The 23269-nt window shown below is 44.1% G+C and overlaps 1 protein-coding gene and 1 long non-coding RNA gene across 6 annotated transcripts in view; one reads left to right on the plus strand and one right to left on the minus strand.

The window, feature by feature from the left end:
• Positions 1-23269, minus strand: part of LOC106567360 (MORN repeat-containing protein 1) — a 96951-nt gene that overhangs the window by 14804 nt on the left and 58878 nt on the right. Inside the window, exon 14 of one of the 5 annotated variants that reach the window (XM_014136513.2) lies at positions 19089-19251. The exons of the other annotated variants lie outside the window; for them this stretch is intronic. Coding sequence (XP_013991988.1) covers positions 19209-19251 — 43 coding nt within the window. The 3' untranslated portion in view covers positions 19089-19208. Of the gene's footprint in view, positions 1-19088; positions 19252-23269 lie in introns of those variants that run through there. 5 annotated transcript variants of the gene reach the window in all.
• On the plus strand, positions 688-20995 carry LOC123726224 (uncharacterized). Its single transcript, XR_006758585.1, has 3 exons — positions 688-1007; positions 11888-12012; positions 20419-20995. It is a non-coding gene; the product is annotated as an uncharacterized lncRNA (long non-coding RNA).

Consider the following 23269-nt stretch of genomic DNA (forward strand, 5'->3'; position numbering starts at 1 on the left):
GTCGGTGTGTGAATAATTATTTTCGCTCATTTAGGTTTTAGCATTGTAAAATTCAAAAAACTTGGCAAGGATTTTAGGGACTGGGTTCTAATGATGGAATTACATTGGTTAGCAGTAGTCGTGCATGAGAGTGGTCTGGTTTTCCTAGGGAGTACAGCGATTATTTTGGGGCTGTTTTGCTTTGGAATCCGAGACTCTGTCGCATTATGAAGCCGTCACATAATGGCTTTCCTGTCACAAGGCTGTCTGTTGCCTTTAATTAGCTTTTTCCGCAACATTCTCTGAGGCTCCGTCTATGGCATTATGCTGGGGTACCAATGCAAGAGATTTCACTATTGTGGTTGAAAAGCATTCAAAAGATGAGAATGCTGCGGGACTAAAGGGAGGGAGGGTTCAAACCTGTGGTTTCAGACATGGGGCCTTCAAAATACGCAGTGGTGCCATTCTGAGGAAACTAGCCCTAGACCAACTTCTGTGAATAAGAACATGGAGATGGAGCTGGGGGTGTAAGAAGGAGGGGGGGTGAGAGGAATTGTTAACGCCCCCCATCAGCCACCTAGGGTTCCTACAGCTGGAGAGCACATTCCAAAGATCTTTACGAAAAAAGACAGAGGGGAAAAGAAAATCAAGGTTACAAAGGACCCCCGGGAGACAAAGTCTCTCCCCCCCGGCTGTTCCTTTTCAATGAATACACAAGGTGATGAGTATGTCTTTGAGAGTGTGCTTCTCTGTCTGAAACTGCCCCTCGGGGGGGAAAGAGAGAGGATCCCTTTCCTTTACTATACGTCTTGTCGAGACAGCGGCAGAAGACGAAAGAGACGGAGAAGCGGGAGAGTGAAAGAGCGAGAACCCATGGAGTGCAGGGGTTTATTGTAAACAGGATATGGAGCTGCCTTTTCAGAGGGGGACGTCACTCAAGGGGCGACCAATGATCCCTGTAAATCGCCTTTACTCAATTCACCTGACGCAACAAATCAAAGATGCACACTTCGGGTTCCACCATCTAGGTAGGATGTAACTTTTCACGGTTCCACCAGCAGCGTTTACCTTTTCTACAGAGTCCAGATTTATATTTATGTCAGAGTTGGGGGAACTTTTCTTCAACACTTCTCTTGCCTTTGCCTAATGGTTTACTGTGTTCTACCCTGGGTATGTCTCAGGCACGCATGCACGTACCAAACATGCACACTCCATACAAGAGGCTTTTTTTATTCAGAGGGGGTTAGCTAGGTCCCCTTGCAATACTATACAATCCCCCCTCAATATGTTTGGCTATGAGTTTTTTTTCTTCAGCTCCCTCCCTGCATTACGTCACAGAAGAGCTATTCCAGCAGAGCTGGGGGGATTAGGGAGTGAAGACAGTAAAATCCCAGAGTAAACCGAAGCTCCCCCCCAGCGCACATACTTTTAGTTATTATCCCCCACCGCCAATGGGAACAGAGCCTAGCTTTTCAGACCTATTCAGTAGGTGTATAAAAAGACATTTTTTCTTCTCCTGTATTGTTAATGTACAATGTATTCTCCTGGCTGGTGCATAGAGAGTGGTGGGAGCTGTCTCGCTTGTGCCATTGTGTGTTTTCTTATGATTCAACCTTTGTGTGCAGTCTTTGGAGGATGTGTGTATGTGTGCATGTGTGGTTGTCGTGCCCGCTGGTTTACCTCCTGCTACTGTAAATCACGTCAGTGAAAGACTGTGCTTAGAGATGGACCAACTGCAGAAGCAATAGGCCCTTCTGAGCTACACAGAAATATGGGGGAAAAGTGTAAAGTATCAATATTGATGACAGATTAAGTAAATAGACTTGTGTTTCTGGTAGTTGACAGAGCATACAGCACAAACATACACTGAGTGTTCAAAACTTTAAGAACACTTTCCTAATACTAAGTTGCACCCCCTTTTTCCCTCAGACCAGTCTCAACTCTACAAGGTGTCGAAAGCGTTCCACAGGGATGCTGGTCCATGTTGACTCCAATGCTTCCCACAGTTGTGTCAAGTTGGCTGGATGTCCTTTGGGTGGTGGACCATTCTTGATACACGTTGAGCGTGAAAAACCCAGCAGCATTGCAGTTCTTGACACACTCAAACCGGTGCACTTGGCACCTACTACCATACACCGTTCAAAGGCACTTAAATATTTTGTCTTGCCCATTCACCCTCTGAATGGCACACATACACAATCCATGTCTCAATTGTCTCAAGGCATAAAAATATGTTTTTAACCTGTCTCCTCCCCTTCATCTACACTTATTGAAGTGGATCAAAAAGGGATTATAGCTTTCACCTGGATTCACCTAGTCAGTCTCTATCATGGAAAGAGCAGGTTTTCCTAATGTTTTGTACACTCAGTGTACAGTGGGGTCTGAAATGATTGACACCCTTGCAAAAATAACTGTATAAAATAAATAATTGAAATAATGAACTGTATTGTACACTCAAAAGCATTGGGAAATTATATTATTTTATACTACTACAATTGCTCAGAGAAAGGGAATTTGTTTAACAAATGATAAAACATTCAAAATATGGAAGGAGTCAAAATTCTTTGTAATACCTTCCAATTCCTCACCGTGCGAGGATAACAGCACTGAGCCTTTTTCTAAAATGTTTTATGAGTTAGAGAACAGTGGGAGGGATCTTAGACCATTCATCCATACAGAACCCTTCCAACTCCTTGATATCCTTCGTCTGCGCTTATGGACTGCTCTCTTCCATTCAAACCACAGATATTTAATGGGTTTCAAATCCAGAGAAACTGAGATGGGCATAGAACAATTTTGATGTTGTGGCTAATTAACCATTTTTGTGGATTTTGATATGTGCTTGGGGTTATTGTCTTGTTTTAGCCTGCTGGCAGAGGCAACCAGGTTTTTGGGTAAAATGTCCTGGTACTGGGTAAAGTACATGATGCCGTTGACCTTAAAGTGGAACTGCCTCACTGCCTCCTAGGATCAACTTCTTGGTTACAAATGGCCTATGTGCCATCAGTATGAATCAGAAACATTAATTCTAGTGTCAAGATTTACTACAAAGTGTAAATAGGATAATTTTGGTCATAACGTCAGTCGTGTCCAAAACAAGATTTGGAAGTGAGTGTGTCACGACGGGTATGGATGGCTTACTTACATGCCCACTTTTGCCAATTACACTACCGTTCAAAAGTTTGGGGTCACTTAGAAATGTCCTTGTTTTTGAAAGAAAAACACATTTTGTTGTCCATTAAAATAACATCAAATTGATCCGAAATACAGTGTAGACATTGTTAATGTTGTAAATGACTATTGTAGCTGGAAACAGCTGATTTTTTATGGTATATGTTACGTCCGTCGTAAGAAGGATGAGACCAAGGTGCAGCGTGGCAGGCGAACATTTTTCCTTTATTAAAAATGAACACCGTCAAAACAACGAAATACAAGAACAATCGTAAAGTTCTGCAGGCTACACGGTAACAAACAAAAACAACATCCCACAAAAACCCAGTGGGAAAAGGCTGCCTAAATATGATCCCCAATCAGAGACAACGAAAGACAGCTGCCTCTGACTGGGAACCATATCAATACAGAAATAAAAAAACATAGATATACATCATCTAGAATACCCACCCAAATCACACCCTGACCTAACCAAATAGAGAAATAAAAAGTCTCTCTACGGTCAGGGCGTGACAGTACCCCCCCAAAGGTGCGGACTCCGGAAGCAAAACCTGACTCAATAGGGGAGGGTCCGGGTGGGCATCTAGCCTCGGTGGCGGCTCCGGTGCGGGACGTAGACCCCGCACTGCTCGCGGATCCACCATCCTCGGTGGCGACTCTCTTTCGGGACTGCCGACCGCCGCCGGAGGCTCCGGACTGGGAACTGTCGCTGCAGGCTCCGGGCCATGGATCATCGCTACAGGCTCCGGGCCATGGATCATCGCTACAGGCTCCGGGCCATGGATCATCGCTACAGGCTCCGGGCCATGGATCATCGCTACAGGCTCCGGGCCATGGATCATCGCTACAGGCTCCGGGCCATGGATCATCGCTACAGGCTCCGGGCCATGGATCATCGCTACAGGCTCCGGGCCTTGGATCATCACTGGAGGCTCCGGGCCATGGATCATCACTGGAGGCTCCGGGCCATGGATCATCACTGGAGGCTCCGGGCCATGGATCAACACTGGAGGCTCCGGGCCATGGATCAACACTGGAGGCTCCGGGTCATGGATCATCACTGGAGGCTTCGTGCTATGGAGCATCACTGGAGGCTTCATATGTGGAGCCGGAACAGGTCTCACCGGACTGGGGAGACGCAATTGAGGCCGGGTGCGTGGAGCAGGCACAGGGCGTACCAGGCTGGAGAGACGCACTGGAGACCGGGTGCGCGGAGCTGGCACAGGATATACTGGGCCGTGGAGGCCTGGAGCGTAGGGCTGGCACAACCTGTCCTGGCTGGATGCTCACTTTAGCCCGGCAAGTGTGGGGCGCTGGCACGGGACGAACTGGGCTGTGAAGGCGCACTGGCGACACAGTGCGTAGAGCTGGCACAGGATATCCTGGACCGAGGAGGCGTACTGGAGACCAGGAGCGCAGAGCCGGCACAATCAGTCCTGGCTGAATGCCCACTCTAGCACGGCAAATGCGGGGCGCAGGCACAGAGCGCACCGGGCTATGAATGTGCACTGGAGATACAGTGCGCATCACCGCATAACATGGTGCCTGACTGGTCACACGCTCCCCACGGTAAGCACGGGGAGTTGGCTCAGGTTTCAATCCTGACTCCGCCAATCTTCCCGTGTGCCCCCCAAAAAATGTTTTGGGGGAGCTGCGTCTCGGGCTTCCGTTGTTGCCGTGCTAATTCCTCATAGCGTCGCCGTTCCTTCTTTACTGCCTCTATCTCCTCCCTTGGAAGGCAATATTCTCCAATCTGCATCCAGGGCCCTTTGCCGTCCAGGATCTCCTCCCATGTCCAACTATCCTGGCCACGTTGCTTAGTCCGTTTTTGGTGGGATATTCTGTTACGTCCGTCGTAAGAAGGTGCAGCGTGGCAGGCGAACATTTTTCCTTTATTAAAAATGAACACCGTCAAAACATGAAATACAAGAACGAACGTAAAGTTCTGCAGGCTACACAGTAACAAACAAAAACAAGATCCCACAAAAACCCAGTGGGAAAAGGCTGCCTAAATATGATCCCCAATCAGAGACAACGAAAGACAGCTGCCTCTGATTGGGAACCATATCTGGCCAACATAGAAATAAAAAAAACATAGATATACATAATCTAGAATACCCACCCAAATCACACCCTGACCTAACCAAATAGAGAAATAAAAAGTCTCTCTACGATCAGGGCGTGACAGTATATCTACATAAGCGTACAGAGGCCCATTATCAGCAACCATCCCTCCAGTGTTCCAATGGCACGTTGTGTTAGCTAATCCAAGTTTATAATTTTAAAAGGCTAATTGATCATTAGACCTTCCTGCAGTCAGCATGCCAATTGCACACACCATCAAAACTTGAGACATCTGTGGCATTGTGTTGTGTGACAAAACTGCACATTTTAGTGGCCTTTTACTGTCTCCAGCACAAGGTGCACCTGTGTAATGATCATGCTGTTTAATCAGCTTCTTGATATGCCACACCTGTCGGGTGGATTAATTATCTTGGCAAAGGAGAAATGCTCACTAACAGGCATGTAAACAAATTTGTGCACAAAATTTGAAAGAAATACGCTTTTTGTGCATATGGAACATTTTGAGGATCTTTTATTTCAGCTCATGAAACATGGGAACAAAACGTTACATGTTACGTTTGTAGTTTAAAAAGACATACTTTCCAAATGTTTTATTGCAGTATGTATCATTCATTTTTGCTCATTTTTATCAAGGATGTCAATCATTTCAGACCCCACTGTACATACAGCACAAACATTTATAGTTAGAGCAAAATGACCCTTGAAAATGACAATTTGCTGATTTACTCCATAATTTCTGATACTTAAAAAATGCTAATCCAATACATTGCAACATCTCTTAAATGTAAAATTTCTTCAACACCCTTGCTTTAGTTCAAGAAAACAAGTGAAATCTCAGCTGCCAACAACTCTGAACGGTAATACATGCAGCTGTATTCTATGGAATGGAATTTACAATTGGAGTAATTACGAGACAGTGCTGCAGACCGCAGTGAGAGAGGGAATGTAGTATTTGATGGAGTGGCAGCCCAGCTCTCATTGTGTAGTTCATTAAAACAGTGCAGCAGCTGTACAGTAAAACATGAATACTCCCAGTAGTGGCAGCGTGGAGGCCGGGCGGGCGGTTAGCCCCCCCATGGTTACACATTATTTATTTCGTGTTGATCATGTCGCCAGTGCCCGGGGGCTCCATTACCTGAGTTCCAGACTACACTCTGATTGTTATTGTTTGCTTTAGTTCTCTTGTTAAAGTCAGAGTTTTTTCAAGAATATTTTTGGGAAAACGGTTGCTGATGTAACCATATCGTTAAGGGTGACATGTTCCTCTCGCAATGGCACACACGCTGTGAGCAAAGACACCTTAACGTTTTCAATATACAGAATGAGTAAAATCTATCCAACGTAACCTAGAGGGGTTGGGTTTAATGCGGAAGACACATTTCGGTTGAATGCATTCAGTTGTGCAACTGACTAGGTGTCACCTTTCCCTTTATGCTGTAACTTTTCCTCTCTGCAAGGATCCATGAGGATCTTGCTCTTTCCCAACAATGCAGTAGTACTATAAAACATTTATAAACAAGTCAAGTGGAACAAAAACACAAGAAATAGAAATAAGAACAACTCGGGAAAGTAAGTGAGCTATATGCAGGGTCAGTGCCAATACCATATTTGTGGTAGGGTAAGGTAACTAGGTATGCGTGTGTATAGAGTCAGTATGAATGTGTGAGTGAGTGAGTGAGTGAGTGAGTGAGTGAGTGAGTGAGTGAGTGAGTGAGTGAGTGAGTGAGTGAGTGAGTGAGTGAGTGAGTGAGTGAGTGAGTGAGTGAGTGAGTGAGTGAGTAGAATGTGCATAGAGTGAGTGTGCATAGAGAATAAAATAGAAGGGTCAATGCAGATAGTCCATGTAGCCAATTTACACAAAGATGTTATTCAATCATTTCATCCAAACTGCTTGCAAGCATCTTCGTAGCCAGGCACTAAAGTAGAACTTGGTTCTATTTTTGATGCTTAACGCGCTGCAAGTCCTGCTTCTCCTATATCCTCATTGGTTTATAGGAGCATATGTGACTCACCACCTGGAATCGGACTTATGTAGCAAAATTTGAAATTGTGTTCTTTACATTGCAGAAAAGTAGAGACTCAGAGGTACAAAATTGTATATCATACACTGTATTTTTGAGGAACAATTGGAAAGTAATTCTGCTTTGAAAGTTGATAAACTTGTAAACTCACTTGAGAAAATGGCCTTTGAATGTTTTGTTATCTACTGAAGAGCTATCCTTTGTCTACACCCATTCAACATCGTTCACACCCTCTTAAGCTTTAGCCTCACCCATCTTGTTTCGCTCTTGGAGTGTTCAGAGCGCACACTTGACGCTCTGGCCGATGATTTGTTTACCTCTGGATAACATGAAAACAACCTAACCAGCTCTGCTGGCAACAATTTCATTACGCTTTTCTGCCAATGTTTACTGACACCGTCCATATTCAACAGGTGTTGTACACTTAGCTTAAGACATGTAGCTAGTTAGCTAGGTAAACAATGAACCTAGCTAGGTAAACAACGTCACGTTAGCAAACACGCCAGCCAGCTAATGTTAGCTAGTTAAACAACAATGAACATAGTGCCAAATCATGTCATTACTACCCTGCATGAATCTGCTGGGAGCCAACCAACCAAGTTCAATGTTTGCTAGCTAACATTAAGCTCTAACTAGCAAAGCAAACGGTTCTGGGATACGAATAATAATGTCATACACATAACGTTAGCTAGGGTTAGGGTTAGAAACGTGTAATATACCCACGTGGGTGATTGAAAGATGAACTGGGGTCCACACTCCAGTCCAGTCTGTGGTGGTAATGCAATGGCGCATGTGGACGCACGCATGCGCGTCTAGTCAGCATGTTATGGCTCGGGGATAGAAAAACTGTTCAGCAGCCTGTTGGTGTCATACTTGATGCGCTGGTACCGCTTGCCATGCGGAAGCAAGGCTTGGGTGGCTGGAGTCTAACAATTTTCCGGGCCTTCCTTTCACGTCGCCTGATATATGCCCTGGATAGAAGGGAGCTTTGCCCTAGTGATGTACTGGGCTGTCCGCACCCCCCACAATCAGCTCCTTGGTCTTACTGACATTGAGGGAGAGTATGTTGTCCTGGCAGTGTCACTGACGACCTCTCTGTAGTCTCATCATCGCAGGTTATCAGGCCTACCACTGTTGTGTTGTCAGCAAACTCGATGATGGCCATTGGAGTCGTGCGTGGCCACAAAAATCGAGGATGAACAGGGAGTACAGGAGGGGACTAAGCACACACCCCTCTGGGGCCCCCCATGTTGAGGGTCAGCGTGGTGGAGGTAATGTTGCCTACCCTCACCACCTGGTGTCAGCCCATCAGGAAGTCCAGGATCCAGTTGCAGAGGGAGGTGTTCAGTCCCAGGATCTCAAGCTTGGTGACGAGCTTGGAGGGGACTATGGTGTACTCACATACGTATTCCTCTAATCTTGGTGGGTGAGGGCAGTGTGGAGTGCAATTGAGATTGCATCGTCTATGGATCTGTTGGGGCGGTATGCAAATTTGAGTGGGTCTAGATTGTCTGGGATGATGGAGTGCCATAACCAGCCTTTCAAAGCATTTCATGATTACAAATGTGAGTGCTAGATGGCGAAGCCCAAGATATCACCGACAGAGATGGTCGCCTCGCTTCGAGTTCTTAGGAAACTATGCAGCATTTAGTTTTTTTAATGTATTATTCCTTACATTGTAACCCCAGGACATCTTAAGTCTTATTACATACAGCCGGGAAGAACTATTGGATATAAGAGCAACGTTAACTAACCAACATTACGAGCAGGAATAAGACCTTCCTGAAGCGGATCCTGTGTTCGGACCACGTCCCAGGACAATGGATCTAATTCCAGTAGTCGACCCAAAACAACAGCGCCACAGAAGGGGCAGATGAAGCGGCCACCTGGTCAGGCTCCGTAGACGTGCACATCGCCCACCGCTACCGAGTATACTACTAGCCAATGTCCAGTCTCTTGACAACAAGGTAGACAAAATTCGAGCAAGGGTTGCCTTCCAGAGAGACAGAGATTGTAACATTCTCTGTTTCATGGAAACATGGCTCTCATGGGATATGTTGTCGGAATCGGTTCAGCCACCGGGCTTCTCCATGCAACGCGCCGACAGAGATAAACACCTCTCTGGGAAGGGAGGGGGTGTATGCTTCATAATTAACGACTCATGGTGTAATCATAACAACATACAGGAACTCAAGTCCTTCTGCTCACCCCACCTAGATTACAATCAAACCAAGAGAATTCTCGTCTGTTATAGTCACAGCTGTATACATTCCCCCTCAAGCAGACACCAAGACAGCCATCAAGGAACTTCACTGGACTATATGCAAACTGGAAAGCATACATCCTGAGGCTGCATTTATTGTAGCTGGGGATTTTAGCAAAACAAATTTGAGAACAAGGCTACCTAAATTCTACCAGCATATTGATTGCGCTATGCACAATGGCAATACCCTCGACCACTGCTACTCTAACTTCCGCAATGGATACAAAGCCCTCCCCCACCCTCCCTTCGGCAAATCCAACCACAACGCCATCTTGCTCCTACCATCTTTAGAGGCAGAGACTCAAACAGGATGTATCAGTGACGAGAACCATTCAACGCTGGTCCGACCAATCGGAAGCCAAGCTTCAAGATTATTTTGATCACACAGACTGGGAAATGTTCCAGGAAGCCTCAAGAGAACAACATCGACCTATATGCTGCCTCGGTGAGTGTGTTTATAAAGAAGTGCATTGGAGATGTTGTACCCACTGTGACTATTAAAACTTACCCTAACCAGAAACCGTGGATGGATGGCGGGGTCTACAGGAAATCAGGGACTACAAAAAGAAAACCAGCTATGTCCCGGACACTGACGTCACGCTTCCAGACAAACTAAACACAGGATAATAAAGTGCCACCGTTGCGGCCCGCTAACAAACTGCAACCCCCCCCACCCCTTCTCCATGGCTGATGTGAGTAAAACATTTAAACGTGTTATCCCTCACAGGGCTGCTGGCCCAGATGGCATCCGCGTCCTCGGAGCATGCACAGACCAGCTGGCTGGTGTGTTTACGGACATATTCAATCACTCCCTATCACAGTCTGTTGTCCCCACATGCTTCAAGATGGCTACCATTGTTGCTGTACCCAAGAAGGCAAAGATAACTGAACTAAATGACTACCGCCCCATAGCACTCACTTCTGTCATCATGAAGTGCTTTGAGAAACTAGTCAAGGATCATATCACCTCCACCTTACCGGCCACCCTAGACCGCCATCAGTTTGCATAACGCCCCAACAGGTCCACAGATGACGCAATCGCCATCACACTGCCCTATCCCATCTGGACAAAAGGAATAACTATGGGTCCTGGACTTTCTGACGGGCCGCCCCCAGGTGCTGAAGGTAGGAAACAACATCATCACTTTGCTGACCCTCAACACTGGGACCCCACAAGGGTACGTGCTCAGCCCCCTCCTGTACTCCCTGTTCCCCCATGACCGCATGGCCATGCACGCCTCCAACTCAATCATCAAGTTTGCAGACACAACAGTAGTGGACTTGATTACCAACAACGACGAGACAGCCGACAGGGAGGAGGTGAGGGCACTCGAAGTATGGTGTCAGGAAAACAACCTCTCACTCAACGTCAACAAAACAAAGGAGATGACCGTGGACTTCAGGAAACAGCAGAGGGAGCACCCCCTATCCACATCGAAGGGACAGCAGTGGAGAAGGTAGAAAGTTTTAAGTTCCTCAGCGTACATATCACAGACAAACTGAAATGGTCCACCCACACAGAGAGTGTGGTGAAGAATGCGCAACAGCGCCTCTTCAACCTTAGGAGGCTGAAGAAATTTGTTTTGTCATCAAAAACCCCTTACAAACTTTTACAGATGCACAATCGAGACCATCCTGTCGGGCTGTATCACAGCCTGGTACGGCAACTGCACCGCCCTCAACCGCTCTCCAGAGGGTGGTCCGGTCTCCACAACGCATCACCGGGTCAAACTACCTACCCTCCATGATACTGAAGGGATTAAACCAAGGCCTTATATCTTTTAAAGGGTTAATAAATTGTGTTATGATAAACTGTTATGTCCCCTCTCAGGAGACCTCTGTGTGTGTGTTAACACCTGTTTTGAGTGTTGTGCCCTTCAGACACCATCAGACGCTCATACTACGCTCATACTCCTCCTGTTTGGGCCCCACCGTGGCTATCTGAGGTTCTGAGAATACGACTGGTTTTCTGAGAACACAAGGCTGCCGCAGGCCTGATGAAAACAGCCACCTGTCAGAGTATGCTTAGACTCGTTCACCTTGTTATGACCCTATACTTGTGATGAAAGGTCAAGTTTCGGTCAAACCCACTTCTGAGCTTTTAACTGCTGACAAGATGGTTGCTGCTGTCAGGGGGAGGTTAGATTTATTAAAATGTTGTTTCCAGGGAAAGTCACGCAAAGGGAACTGGGGATGCTATAAGTTACAGGATGTCTTAGACACTTTGCAGAACCTGGGGAGAGCTATCATATGCTGTACTCTGTACCAACTTCTGCCTACAATTGTATTACTAAAGGATCATTTTAATACTTAAACAAAGAGTCTGGGTTTCCTTTCCATTACTAATATATGTTTGATAATTATATAGACCTGATCATCTGTTGAAGAAATTGACCAACAACACCCGATGTCAAGGGAAGGCCAAAAAGATCATCAAGGACATCAACCACCCAAGCCACTGCCTGTTCACACCACTACCATCCATAATGCGAGGTCAGTACAGGTGCATCAAAGCTGGGACCGAGAGACTGAAAAACAGCTTCTATCTCAAGGCCATCAGACTGCTAAACAGCAATCACTAACTCAGAGAGGCTGCTGCCAACATTGAGACCCAATCACTGGCCACTTGAATAAATGGATCACTAGTCACTTTATACAATGCTACTTTAATAATGTTTACATAACTTACATCACATGTACATATATACTGTATTTTATACCATCTATTGCACCTTGCCTATGCCGCTCGGCCATCGCTCATCCATATACATATTCTCATTCACCCCTTTAGATTTGTGTGTATTAGGTAGTTGTTGGGGAATGGTTACATTACTTGTTAGATATTACTGCACTGTTGGAACTAGAAGCACAAGCATTTCGCTACACTCGCATTAACATCTGCTAACCATGTGTATGTGACAAATAACATTTGATTTGATTTACAGGGTGGTAGTCATTGTGGCAGTTAGCCTTAGAGTTCTTGGGAACAGGAACGACGGTGGTCTGCTTGAGACATGGGAATTACAGACTCTGACAAGGAGAAATTGAAAATGACCATGACTATGCCTGCCAGCTGTTTTGCGCATGCTCTAATAACGTGCCCTGGAATACCGCCCAGCCCCGCGGCCTTACTAGTGTTGACCTGATTAAATACCTTACTCATGTCTAGGGCTGTTATGGTGACCGTATTAAGGCCACACCGGCACTCACGAGTCGTGACTGCAGTCAAATTCCACGTGACCGTTGAGTCACGGTAACTAGGCTTCTCCAAAACTGTGCTCTGATGCCGCTGATGGCTATTAGTAGCCTACCAAACTTGCTAACAGCCAGTTGCTTTTGTTTTTTTTTTTTTTGCTAACAGCCAGTTGCTAATGGCCAAGGACTCAACGCTCTATTGTCCCTCTAATCACTCTGACATCAATTCAAATGCAATCAAAAATCAAATCAAACACTTCATGAGAGCCCTGACATTCAGAGTTTGAGCAGAATAGGTTCACCTGATGCGCAGCGAGAGCCAGCTCCTCATAGCTGGTTGATGCATGGAATGAAATAAGTGTTCATATAAGCCCATGTTGCACAACATTTCTTTAGGCTATACTATACAATTGTGTGAGAAAATAGTTTTGATGGCCTCTATTAAAAAGAAGAGGAGCCCATCAGCTTTCTATAGGCTAGGCCTAAGATATTTATTGATCAACTTTCCTAATATTATGCACATTGCTTCGCTTTACAACTGGAGTATCCTACTTGCCTGGCATGAAAATTAACCACAGGAAAAGTGTCTTCCATTCGCTATTCAAGTGCATATGCATGACATGTCATTTTTCCCCTGCCCTTGTTACGACAGGTGCATGATAATGGCCCATTCTAAATCAAAACCAAATTTCACACATACTGTACCAGACAAAAGTTTGGACACACTTACTCATTCAAGGGATTTTCTTAATTTTTTACTATTTTCAACATTGTAGAATAATAGTGAAGACATCAAAACTATGAAATAACCCTTTTGGAATCATGTAGTAACCAAAGTGTTAAACAAATCAAAATATATTTTATATTTGAGATTATTCAAAGTAGCCACCCTTTGCCTTGATGACAGCTTTGGACACTCTTGGCATTCTCTCAAAAAGCTTCACCTGGAATGTTTTTCCAACAGTCTTGAAGGAGTTCCCACATATGCTGAGCATTTGCTGGCTGCTTTTCCTTCACTCTGCAGTCCAACTCATCCCAAACCATCTCAATTGGGTTGAGGTTGGGTGATTGTGGAGGCCAGGTCATCTGATGCAGCACTCCCATCACTCTCCTTCTTGGTCAAATAGCCCTTACACAGCCTGGAGGTGTGTTGTGTCATTGTCCTGCTGAAAAACAAATGATAGTCCCACTAAGCGCAAACCAGATGGGATGGCGTATCGCTGTGGTAGCCATGCTGGTTAAGTGTGCCTCGGAGATCGTCCGTTCACCTACTCTACGTCTCACAAATACATGGCGGTTTGAACCAAAAATCTAAAATTTGGACTCATCAGAACATAGAACAGATTTCCAACGGTCTAATGTCCATTGCTTGTGTTTCTTAGCCCAAGCAAATCTCTTCTTATTGGTGTCCTTTAGTAGTGGTTTCTTTGCAGCAATTCGACCATGAAGGCCTGATTCACACAGTCTCCTCTGAACAGTTGATGTTGAGATGTGTCTGTTACTTGAACTCTGTGAAGCATTTATTTGGGATGCAATTTCTGAGGCTGATAACGCTAATGAACTTATCCTCTGCAGCAGAGGTAACTCTGGGCCTTCCATTCCTGTGGCGGTCCTCATGAGCGACAGTTTCATCATAGCGCTTGATGGTTTTTGCCACTGCACTTGAAGAAACTTTTAAAGTTCTTGAAATGTTCCAGATTGACTGACTATGTCTTAAAGTAATGATGGACTGTCATTTCTCTTTGCTTATTTGAGCTGTTCTTGCCATAATATGGACTTGGTCTTTTACCAAATAGGGCTATCTTCTGTATATCACCCCTACCTTGTCACAAACACATTAAGAAGGAAAGAAATTCCACAAATGAACGTTTAACAAGGCATACCTGTTAATTGAAATGCATTCCAGGTGACTACCTCATGAAGCTGGTTGAGAGAATGCCAAGCATGTGCAAAGCTGTCATCAAGGCAAAGGGTAGCTACTTTGAAGAATCTCAAATATATGTTGATTTGTTTAACACTGTCACGCCCTGACCTTAGAGAGACTTTTTTATTCTCTATTTTGTTAGGTCAGAGTGTGACTTGGGTGGGCATATCTGTATTTCTATTTCTTTGTTGGCCTAATATGGTTCCCAATCAGAGGCAGCTGTTTATCGTTATCTCTGATTGGGGATCATACTTAGGCAGCCCTTTTTCCCACCTGTGATTGTGGGATCTTGTTTGTGTGTAGTTGCTTTCTGCACTGCATGTAGCTTTACGTTCGTTTTTGTATTTTGTTGTTTTTTCCGGTGTCATTTTTATTAAAAGTAAAATGTACGCCATTCACGCTGCACCTTGGTCTCATTCCAACAACGAGTGTGACAAACACTGTTTTTGTTACTACATGATTCCATATGGGTCATTTCATAGTTTTGATGTCTTCACTATTATTCTACAATGTAGAAAATAGTAAAAATAGAGAAAAACCATTGAATGAGTAGGTTTGTCCAAACTTTTGACTGATACTGTATATTATTTAGTATATGTAAAGACAAGATTAAATTGAGAATAGTCTGACGGGTGAGAATATTAGTACTTGTGAATGATGCCCAGTGTGTGCAGTCTAAGGCGAGAAACAGCATATGCATTTTTTTGCGAGTTTTTCAAATCAGAGTCGCATGTAGCCTAGCCCATAGGCCTATATGTTCTGATAAGGTTTGTATCACAACTGAAGGGGTTGCAGAGCCCATAGCCTACATAACCTAGTAGTGAAAATATGTTCCTATCAGCCCAGTAATTGCACATTTACGTGTGAAAACAGAGTTTTAACTGGACACTATTTAAAAGAGGATCCCAGCTTTCTGGTGCTGCTATATTTATTGCTCAATTCTTAAAATTAAGCACATTAATCTGCTTTACAACCGGTGTCCCATCAGCTTTCTATAGGCTAGGCCTGTCACACCCAGATCTGTTTCACCCATCTTTGTGCTCATCTCCAACCCCCACCAGGTGTCTCCCATCTCCCCTCTTTATCCCCTGTGTATTTATACCTGGTTTTCTGTTACCAGTTCGTCTTGTCAAGTCCTACCAGCGTGTTCCCATGTTCCCTGTGCGCTAGTTTTTCCTAGTCTTCCCAGTTCTGACCTTTCTGCCTGTCCTGATCCTGCCTGACGTCCTGTACCTGCCTGACTCTAATTTGGATTACGACCCTGCCTTGACTTACCTTTTGCCTGCCCCTTGAACTACAATAAACTCAGACTCGTACTATCTGCCTCCTGTGTTTGCATCTGGGTCTTAGCCTGAGCCTTGATAAGGCCTAATATATTTATTTCTTAACTTTCCTAATATTAACTTCTCTAGGGTAGGGGCAGTATTTTGACGTCCGGATGAAAGGCGTGCCCAAATTAAACTGCCTGCTACTCAGGCTCAGAAGGTAGGATATGCATATTATTAGTAGATTTGGATAGGAAACACTCTGAAGTTTCTAGAACTGTTTGAATGATGTCTGTGAGTATAACAGAACTCATATGACAGGCAAAAACCTGAGAAAAATACAACCAGGAAGTGGGAAATCTGAGGCTTGTAGTTTTTCAAGTGAATCCCTATCCAATTTGTAGTGTTAACGGGGTCCTGTTGCACTTCCTAAAGCTTCCACTAGATGTCAACAGTCTTTAGAACGTTGTTTCATGCTTCTACTGTGAATATGGAGCGAACAAGAGAGCCTGGAAGTTGATGAGTGAGAAAATGACATGAGCTCAGAGGCGCGCACTCACATGAGCGTTAGCTGTGTTCCTTTTCATTTCTGAAGACATTGGAATTGTCCGGTTGGAATATTACTGAAGATTTATGTTAAAAACGTCTTAAAGATTGATGCTATACATCGTTTGACATATTTCTACAAACGTAAATATAACTTTTTTTGACTTTTCGTCGTGACATTTGCGCGCGTTTCCTGCATTTGGAGTAGTGGACTGAACGCACGAACAAAAGGCGGTATTTGGACATAAATGGTGGACTTTATCGAACAAAACAAACATTTATTGTGGACCTGGGATTCCTGGGAGTGCATTCTGATGAAGATCAAAGGTAAGTGAATATTTATAATATTATTTCTGAGTTTTGTTGACTCCACAAAATGGCGAGTTTGGTTTAGTGTCTGAACGCTATACTCAGATTACTGCAAAATTTGCTTTCGCCGTAAAGCTTTTTTGAAATCTGACACAGCGGTTGGATTAAGGAGAAGTGTATCTATAATTCTTTAAATAACTGTTGAATATTTTATCAACGTTTATGATGAGTATTTCTGTAAATTGATGTGCTCATTCACCGGAAGTTTTGGGAGGCAAAACATTTCTGAACATTACACGCCAATGTAAAATGGGGTTTTTGAATATAAATATGAACTTTATCGAGCAAAACATACATGTATTGTGTAACATGAAGTCCTATGAGTGCCATCTGATGAAGATCAAAGGTTAGTGATTAATTCTAGCTGTATTTCTGGTTTTTGTGACGCCTCTCCTTGCTTGGAAAATGGCTGTGTGGTTTTTCTTGTTTAGGTGCTGTCCTAACATAATCTAATGTTATGCTTTTGCCGTAAAGCCTTTTTGAAATCGGACAATGCAGTTGGATTAACGAGAAGTGTATCTTTAAAATGGGATATAATAGTTGTATGTTTGAGAAATTTGAATTATGAGATTTTTGTTGTTTTGAATTTGCCGCCCTGCTATTTCACTGGCTGTTGAATAGTGTGTCCCGCAGGTGGGACGCTAGCGTCCCACCTACCCCAGAGAGGTTAAGCACATTGTTTCGCTTTAGAACCAGCGTAGCCTACTTGGCTGGCATATTAAAAAGAAACGTAAATGTAGGAAGAGCTTCCTCCATTCGCTTTTCGAGTGCAGGCTACGGGATGACATGTTATTTTGTGGCTGAAAATAATTTCACATATATATTAGTAGGATATATGTAAAGACCAGATTAAATTGAGAATAGTCTGCTGGTTGAGAATATTATCAAATGCTTGTCAAATTGTGAATGAGATGCAACTTTTTCAAATCATCGTACATTTTTATAACATTTATTTTTTTAACCTCTATTTAACTAGGCACGTCAGTTAAGAACAAATTCTTATTTACAATGACGGCCTAGGAACACTGGGTTAACTGCCTTGCTCAGAGGCAGAACGACAGATTTTTAGCTCGGGGATTCGAGCTAGCAACCTTTCAGTTACTGGCTCAACGCTCTAACCACTAGGCTACCTGCCACCCCAAAAGAGTTGCATCATGCAGCCTTAGGCAATATGTTTGGAGTTCTAATACATTCTAAGGTTTGTATCACAACTAAAGTTGCATAAGTAACTATACTAAGCATATATGAGGACCTGTTTCAAATGATCACTTTGTTAAACGCTCAACACAGAATAGTGGCATGTGCACACTCCCTTGCACTGCTTCTTGACACACTGCTCATTTAACCCGGGAAGCCAGCCGCACCAATGTGTCGGAGGAAACACCGTACAACTGGCGACCGTGTCAGCATGCATGCGCCAGGCCCGCCACAGGAGTCACTAGAGCGCGATAGGACAAGAACATCCCCTAACCCGGACGACGCTGGGCCAAAGGGTGAGTCATCTCATGGGTCTCCCGGTCGCGGCTGGCTGTGACACAGCCCGGGATCGAACCTGGATCTGTAGTGACGCCTCAAGCACTGCAGTGCCTTAGACAGCTGCGCCAATCAGGAGGCCCATACATTTTGGCTTTTGATTGGGGCAGCAGCAAACCTTCACTGTGGGGACAATGTTGGCTATGCATTTCCTAATGAAGCCAATGAAGGAAGTGCTTAGCTCATCGATGCTATCGGCGGAGTCCCAGAAATGGATCATTCTGTGTTTCTTCAAATACAAGAATATCATGCGTATTTGTTCCTTAGATAATGTATGTAATATTTTAAGAAACACATTAGGAACCAGAATCATCTGACATGAATTGAGTCAGAACTTAACTTACACACAAACAACAAATCTATGACCATTAAAGCATTGGTTCAGTACTTTTTTCCCAAACTGCTGAGAAGTCTTATAATTTGGCTGCATGATTTAGGTTGAATAGAGTAAAAAACCTTGAACATCATTCTCTCTGGGTCTGTTGGTTAATGGAACAAACAGATTCATACACTTCTGGACCTACTGTAGAGAAACTCAATGTTTCCCTTGTGGAGGGAGTTAAGAATGGTGCATAGAAATGCCAGGTGTCCACAGGAAGAAAAAAAACGTGGCTAATATGACAGGATTCTAAGCTCTGCCCTCCAATACATTGTAGGAAAGTATGCAGTAAAAAAAGGCCATTGGGGTTGTTTCAGTTAGTTGAATAATTGAGAACATTTATTTGGCATAGAGACATGTTTAGCTCTTTCAGTGATTCCACTCTCTCATTCCAAAGTTCTATAACTTCATCCTCTATAATAGTGACCTGGAGCCGTTTTGGCACCGGTGTCAATCAAAAAAGTTGGTCGGTATGAAGTCACTCCTTTTGTAACAGTGTTCTTTCAGTGCGGTCCTTTCTTCTGGGGAGAGAGGGACAAGGTTGTCCAAATTAATTGGATCAATGATTAAGAGGGAGCCATCTCACTTGACTAGGCTTAGACAATAGGCGCAAAAAATACTCTACATAGGAGCCAGTGGTAAATTTACACTTGAATTACATAAGGAAGAATAGGCAGGATAAAGCAGTGAATGCCTATCTGTGTGGGGTCTACATGGAGGTCCTTCGCCTTTGCTCACACATTGTTGTTGACATGAGAGACTTGAACCTCTTGGGATATTGATTTGGGGAAGAGATGAATGTAGGACAATCTCAGTAAATGTGTTTTTCCCCTCATACAAATACTCTTTCCCAGTACTTCTACTGCTCAACCTGGTCAAGTCTTGTTACAAATGGCATTTGTTTGAAATGCATGGGTTTTCTGTTGTTTAAAACATGGTATTTACATTCAGTGATTTGTCCCGAATGAACATGGTCTGACATCAGGCCTACAGATGTACTATCAGAAAAACATCTAGCATTAAATGAGAAGGCAATCTCTGCAAACCAAATGTAACTGTATGCTTGAGATCTAAGGTTGTCGATATTTGCAGTTATGTCAATGGATAAAGTGCATGGAAGTTTTGTGTTTCTCAATGAAGAACGTTATCTTTAAAGTTCGCAATCTGGCAACTCGTACTACCATAGCCACTAAATCACTACCAGCTCCTGCGTCCTCTTGCTGTTGAGAGAATGCACTTTCAGTCAACCTACCTAGAAAAATGAAGGTATACAAAGAGGGCACTCACTGCCGGGTTTCTAAATGACTACATTAATGGACTTCATAACAACATGATGAATGAAGAAATTTCACACCGCATTCCTTTGGGGGAAAGCATAAGTGATTTTTTTTCTCTGTCAAAAGAACCACTCGTAATTGTATTTGAGTTGACTAGCTTAGACACAAAGATAATTTAGCAAAAAAAGGGAGAAAAAAATTCTAAGAAAATTTCTGGTTTCAAATCACATGTTCATAAATCGGTGGGAATGTGTATTTCCTTGATACTAGTCACTATTTCATCGAGCTAGCTAATTGTGTGCATTCCACTAGGGAAGAATATATGATTAGACCAAAACAAACCAGTAAGGGGCATCTCTCGCAATTCTTCTAAAATATCAATAAATCATTCTAAATTCTCAACCCCGTTAGGAAATGTCAAACCAAGCATCTGTTGGTATGGCAACAGTACCGCCTTCGACCGCATTGCACTACAGAGGGTTGTGCGGACAGCCCAGTACATCACTTGGGCAGAGCACCCTGCAATCCAGGACCTCTATATCAGGTGGTGTGAAAAGAAGGCCCGGAAAATCGTCAAAGACCCCAACCACCCAAGCCAAAGACTATTTTCTCTGCTGCCGGTACAGGTGAATCAAGTCTGACACCAACAGGCTCTTGAACGTTTTCTACCTCCTATCAATACAACTAATAAATTGCTAACAAAATAGCTACACAGACTGAGTTTACCTTGTATTTGTATTGACCTTTTATCTCTGCACACTCACAGGGCCCTATACACTCGCACACACTGTCACTCCAACACACACACAAACACTCACGCCATAATTTGCTCACTCACACATAACATGCACATACATTTATACAGACTCTACACACCCGCACACCCACTCACATGAAAACTGTTGCTACTCTGTTTATCTTATAGCCTGTTACCTAGTCCCCTTACCCCTATACATATCTACCTCTAACCCTCCACTATCCCTGCACATGTAAATATGGAATTGGATCTGACTTTTAAAATATTTTCTGTATACAGTATGCATACCTAATACTTTGTGTATTTAATATTTAATATTCTTATTTCTTGTGTGTTTTTCTTTCTTTCTAGAAACACATTGTTATTGATTATTCCATTGTTGGGTTTTGACTTTGCAGGAAAGGCATTTCACTGTAATTGTGCATGTGACATTAAAACTTAAAAGGCATCCCTATTTCAACGCAATTCATGCCCTAGAGCGGAAATGCTTGTTTAGGTTCCACCTCTGATGATGGTGATTTCCACATGGAGTCCAGAAACATAAACAAATAGGGAACTGACAGCTGTCAGTGAAATTAGCTAGCTTCCTAACCTTATCTAGCTAGCTAATGTTATCGGTTGTTGATGTTTTTTTTTTTTTAACTACACCGTAATTAAAAGATTAGCTAGCTGGCTAGGCAATGCTGCTTCTGGAGCTGGATTTGTCATAAGCATTTAGTGAAGACTTCACCACAGATGGAAACCAGTATCGTTGTCTTCGTCATCTATTGTTACCTTGGGTAACTTGTACGAAACACATACGTTTTTCTACATTGCTATGGACACGGTGCAACCTTTGGTAGGTAGGCTGCTGGCAGGCTTCGGCTGCGGTACAGCAAAGCCAAGTCAGTCCTTGCTCATGGCTCTCAAAGGGAAGTGAAATGATAGACTACAATGACTTTGCAAATAACATGTAACACCATGAGCGCATTGGACATGAAACATCAATACAAATATAACAGCACAACAAAATAGATAAACAAGTTCCATGAATTTTCTTCTTCGTGTGCCTGTTCATTATAAGATAAGACACTGGTTTCTAGCTGCACCAATCAAAGTAGTAAAGTGTGTAATGAAGCAAGACTTTAGTGGTCAAAACCAGTCATCTTGGAGTGACGGGGGGAGCAGGGTTGCAAAATGCAAACATATTATGCAATTATACCATTTGTAAAATGGTCATATACACTGCTCAAAAAAATAAAGGGATCACTTAAACAACACAATGTAACTCCAAGTCAATCACACTTCTGTGAAATCAAACTGTCCACTTAGGAAGCAACACTGATTGACAATAAATTTCACATACTGTTGTGCAAATGGCATAGACAACAGGTGGAAATTATAGGCAATTAGCAAGACACCAGAAATAAAGGAGTGGTTCTGCAGGTGGTGACCACAGACCACTTCTCAGTTCCTATGCTTCCTGGCTGATGTTTTGGTCACTTTTGAATGCTGGCGGTGCTTTCACTCTAGTGGTAGCATGAGACGGAGTCTACAACCCACACAAGTGGCTCAGGTAGTGCAGCTCATCCAGGATGGCACATCAATGCAAGCTGTGGCAAGAAGGTTTGCTGTGTCTGTCAGCATAGTGTCCAGAGCATGGAGGCGCTACCAGGAGACAGGCCAGTACATCAGGAGACATGGAGGAGGCCGTAGGAGGGCAACAACCCAGCAGCAGGACCGCTACCTCCGCCTTTGTGCAAGGAGGAGCAGGAGGAGCACTGCCAGAGCCCTGCAAAATGACCTCCAGCAGGCCACAAATGTGCATGTGTCTGCTCAAACGGTCAGAAACAGACTCCATGAGGGTGGTATGACGGCCCGACGTCCACAGGTGGGGGTTGTGCTTACAGCCCAACACCGTGCAGGACGTTTGGCATTTGCCAGAGAACACCAAGATTGGCAAATTCGCCACTGGCGCCCTGTGCTCTTCACAGATGAAAGCAGGTTCACACTGAGCACATGTGACAGACGTGACAGAGTCTGGAGACGCCGTGGAGAACGTTCTGCTGCCTGCAACATCCTCCAGCATGACCGGTTTGGCGGTGGGTCAGTCATGGTGTGGGGTGGCATTTCTTTGGGGGGCCGCACAGCCCTCCATGTGCTCGCCAGAGGTAGCCTGACTGCCATTAGGTACCGAGATGAGATCCTCAGACCCCTTGTGAGACCATATGCTGGTGCGGTTGGCCCTGGGTTCCTCCTAATGCAAGACAATGCTAGACCTCATGTGGCTGGAGTGTGTCAGCAGTTCCTGCAAGAGGAAGGCATTGATGCTATGGACTGGCCCGCCCGTTCCCCAGACCTGAATCCAATTGAGCACATCTGGGACATCATGTCTCGCTCCATCCACCAACGGCAAGTTGCACCACAGACTGTCCAGGAGTTGGCGGATGCTTTAGTCGAGGTCTGGGAGGAGATCCCTCAGGAGACCATCCGCCACCTCATCAGGAGCATGCCCAGGCATTGTAG

Source organism: Salmo salar, chromosome ssa13, assembly GCF_905237065.1.
Source record: "Salmo salar chromosome ssa13, Ssal_v3.1, whole genome shotgun sequence".
Lineage (NCBI taxonomy): Eukaryota > Metazoa > Chordata > Actinopteri > Salmoniformes > Salmonidae > Salmo > Salmo salar.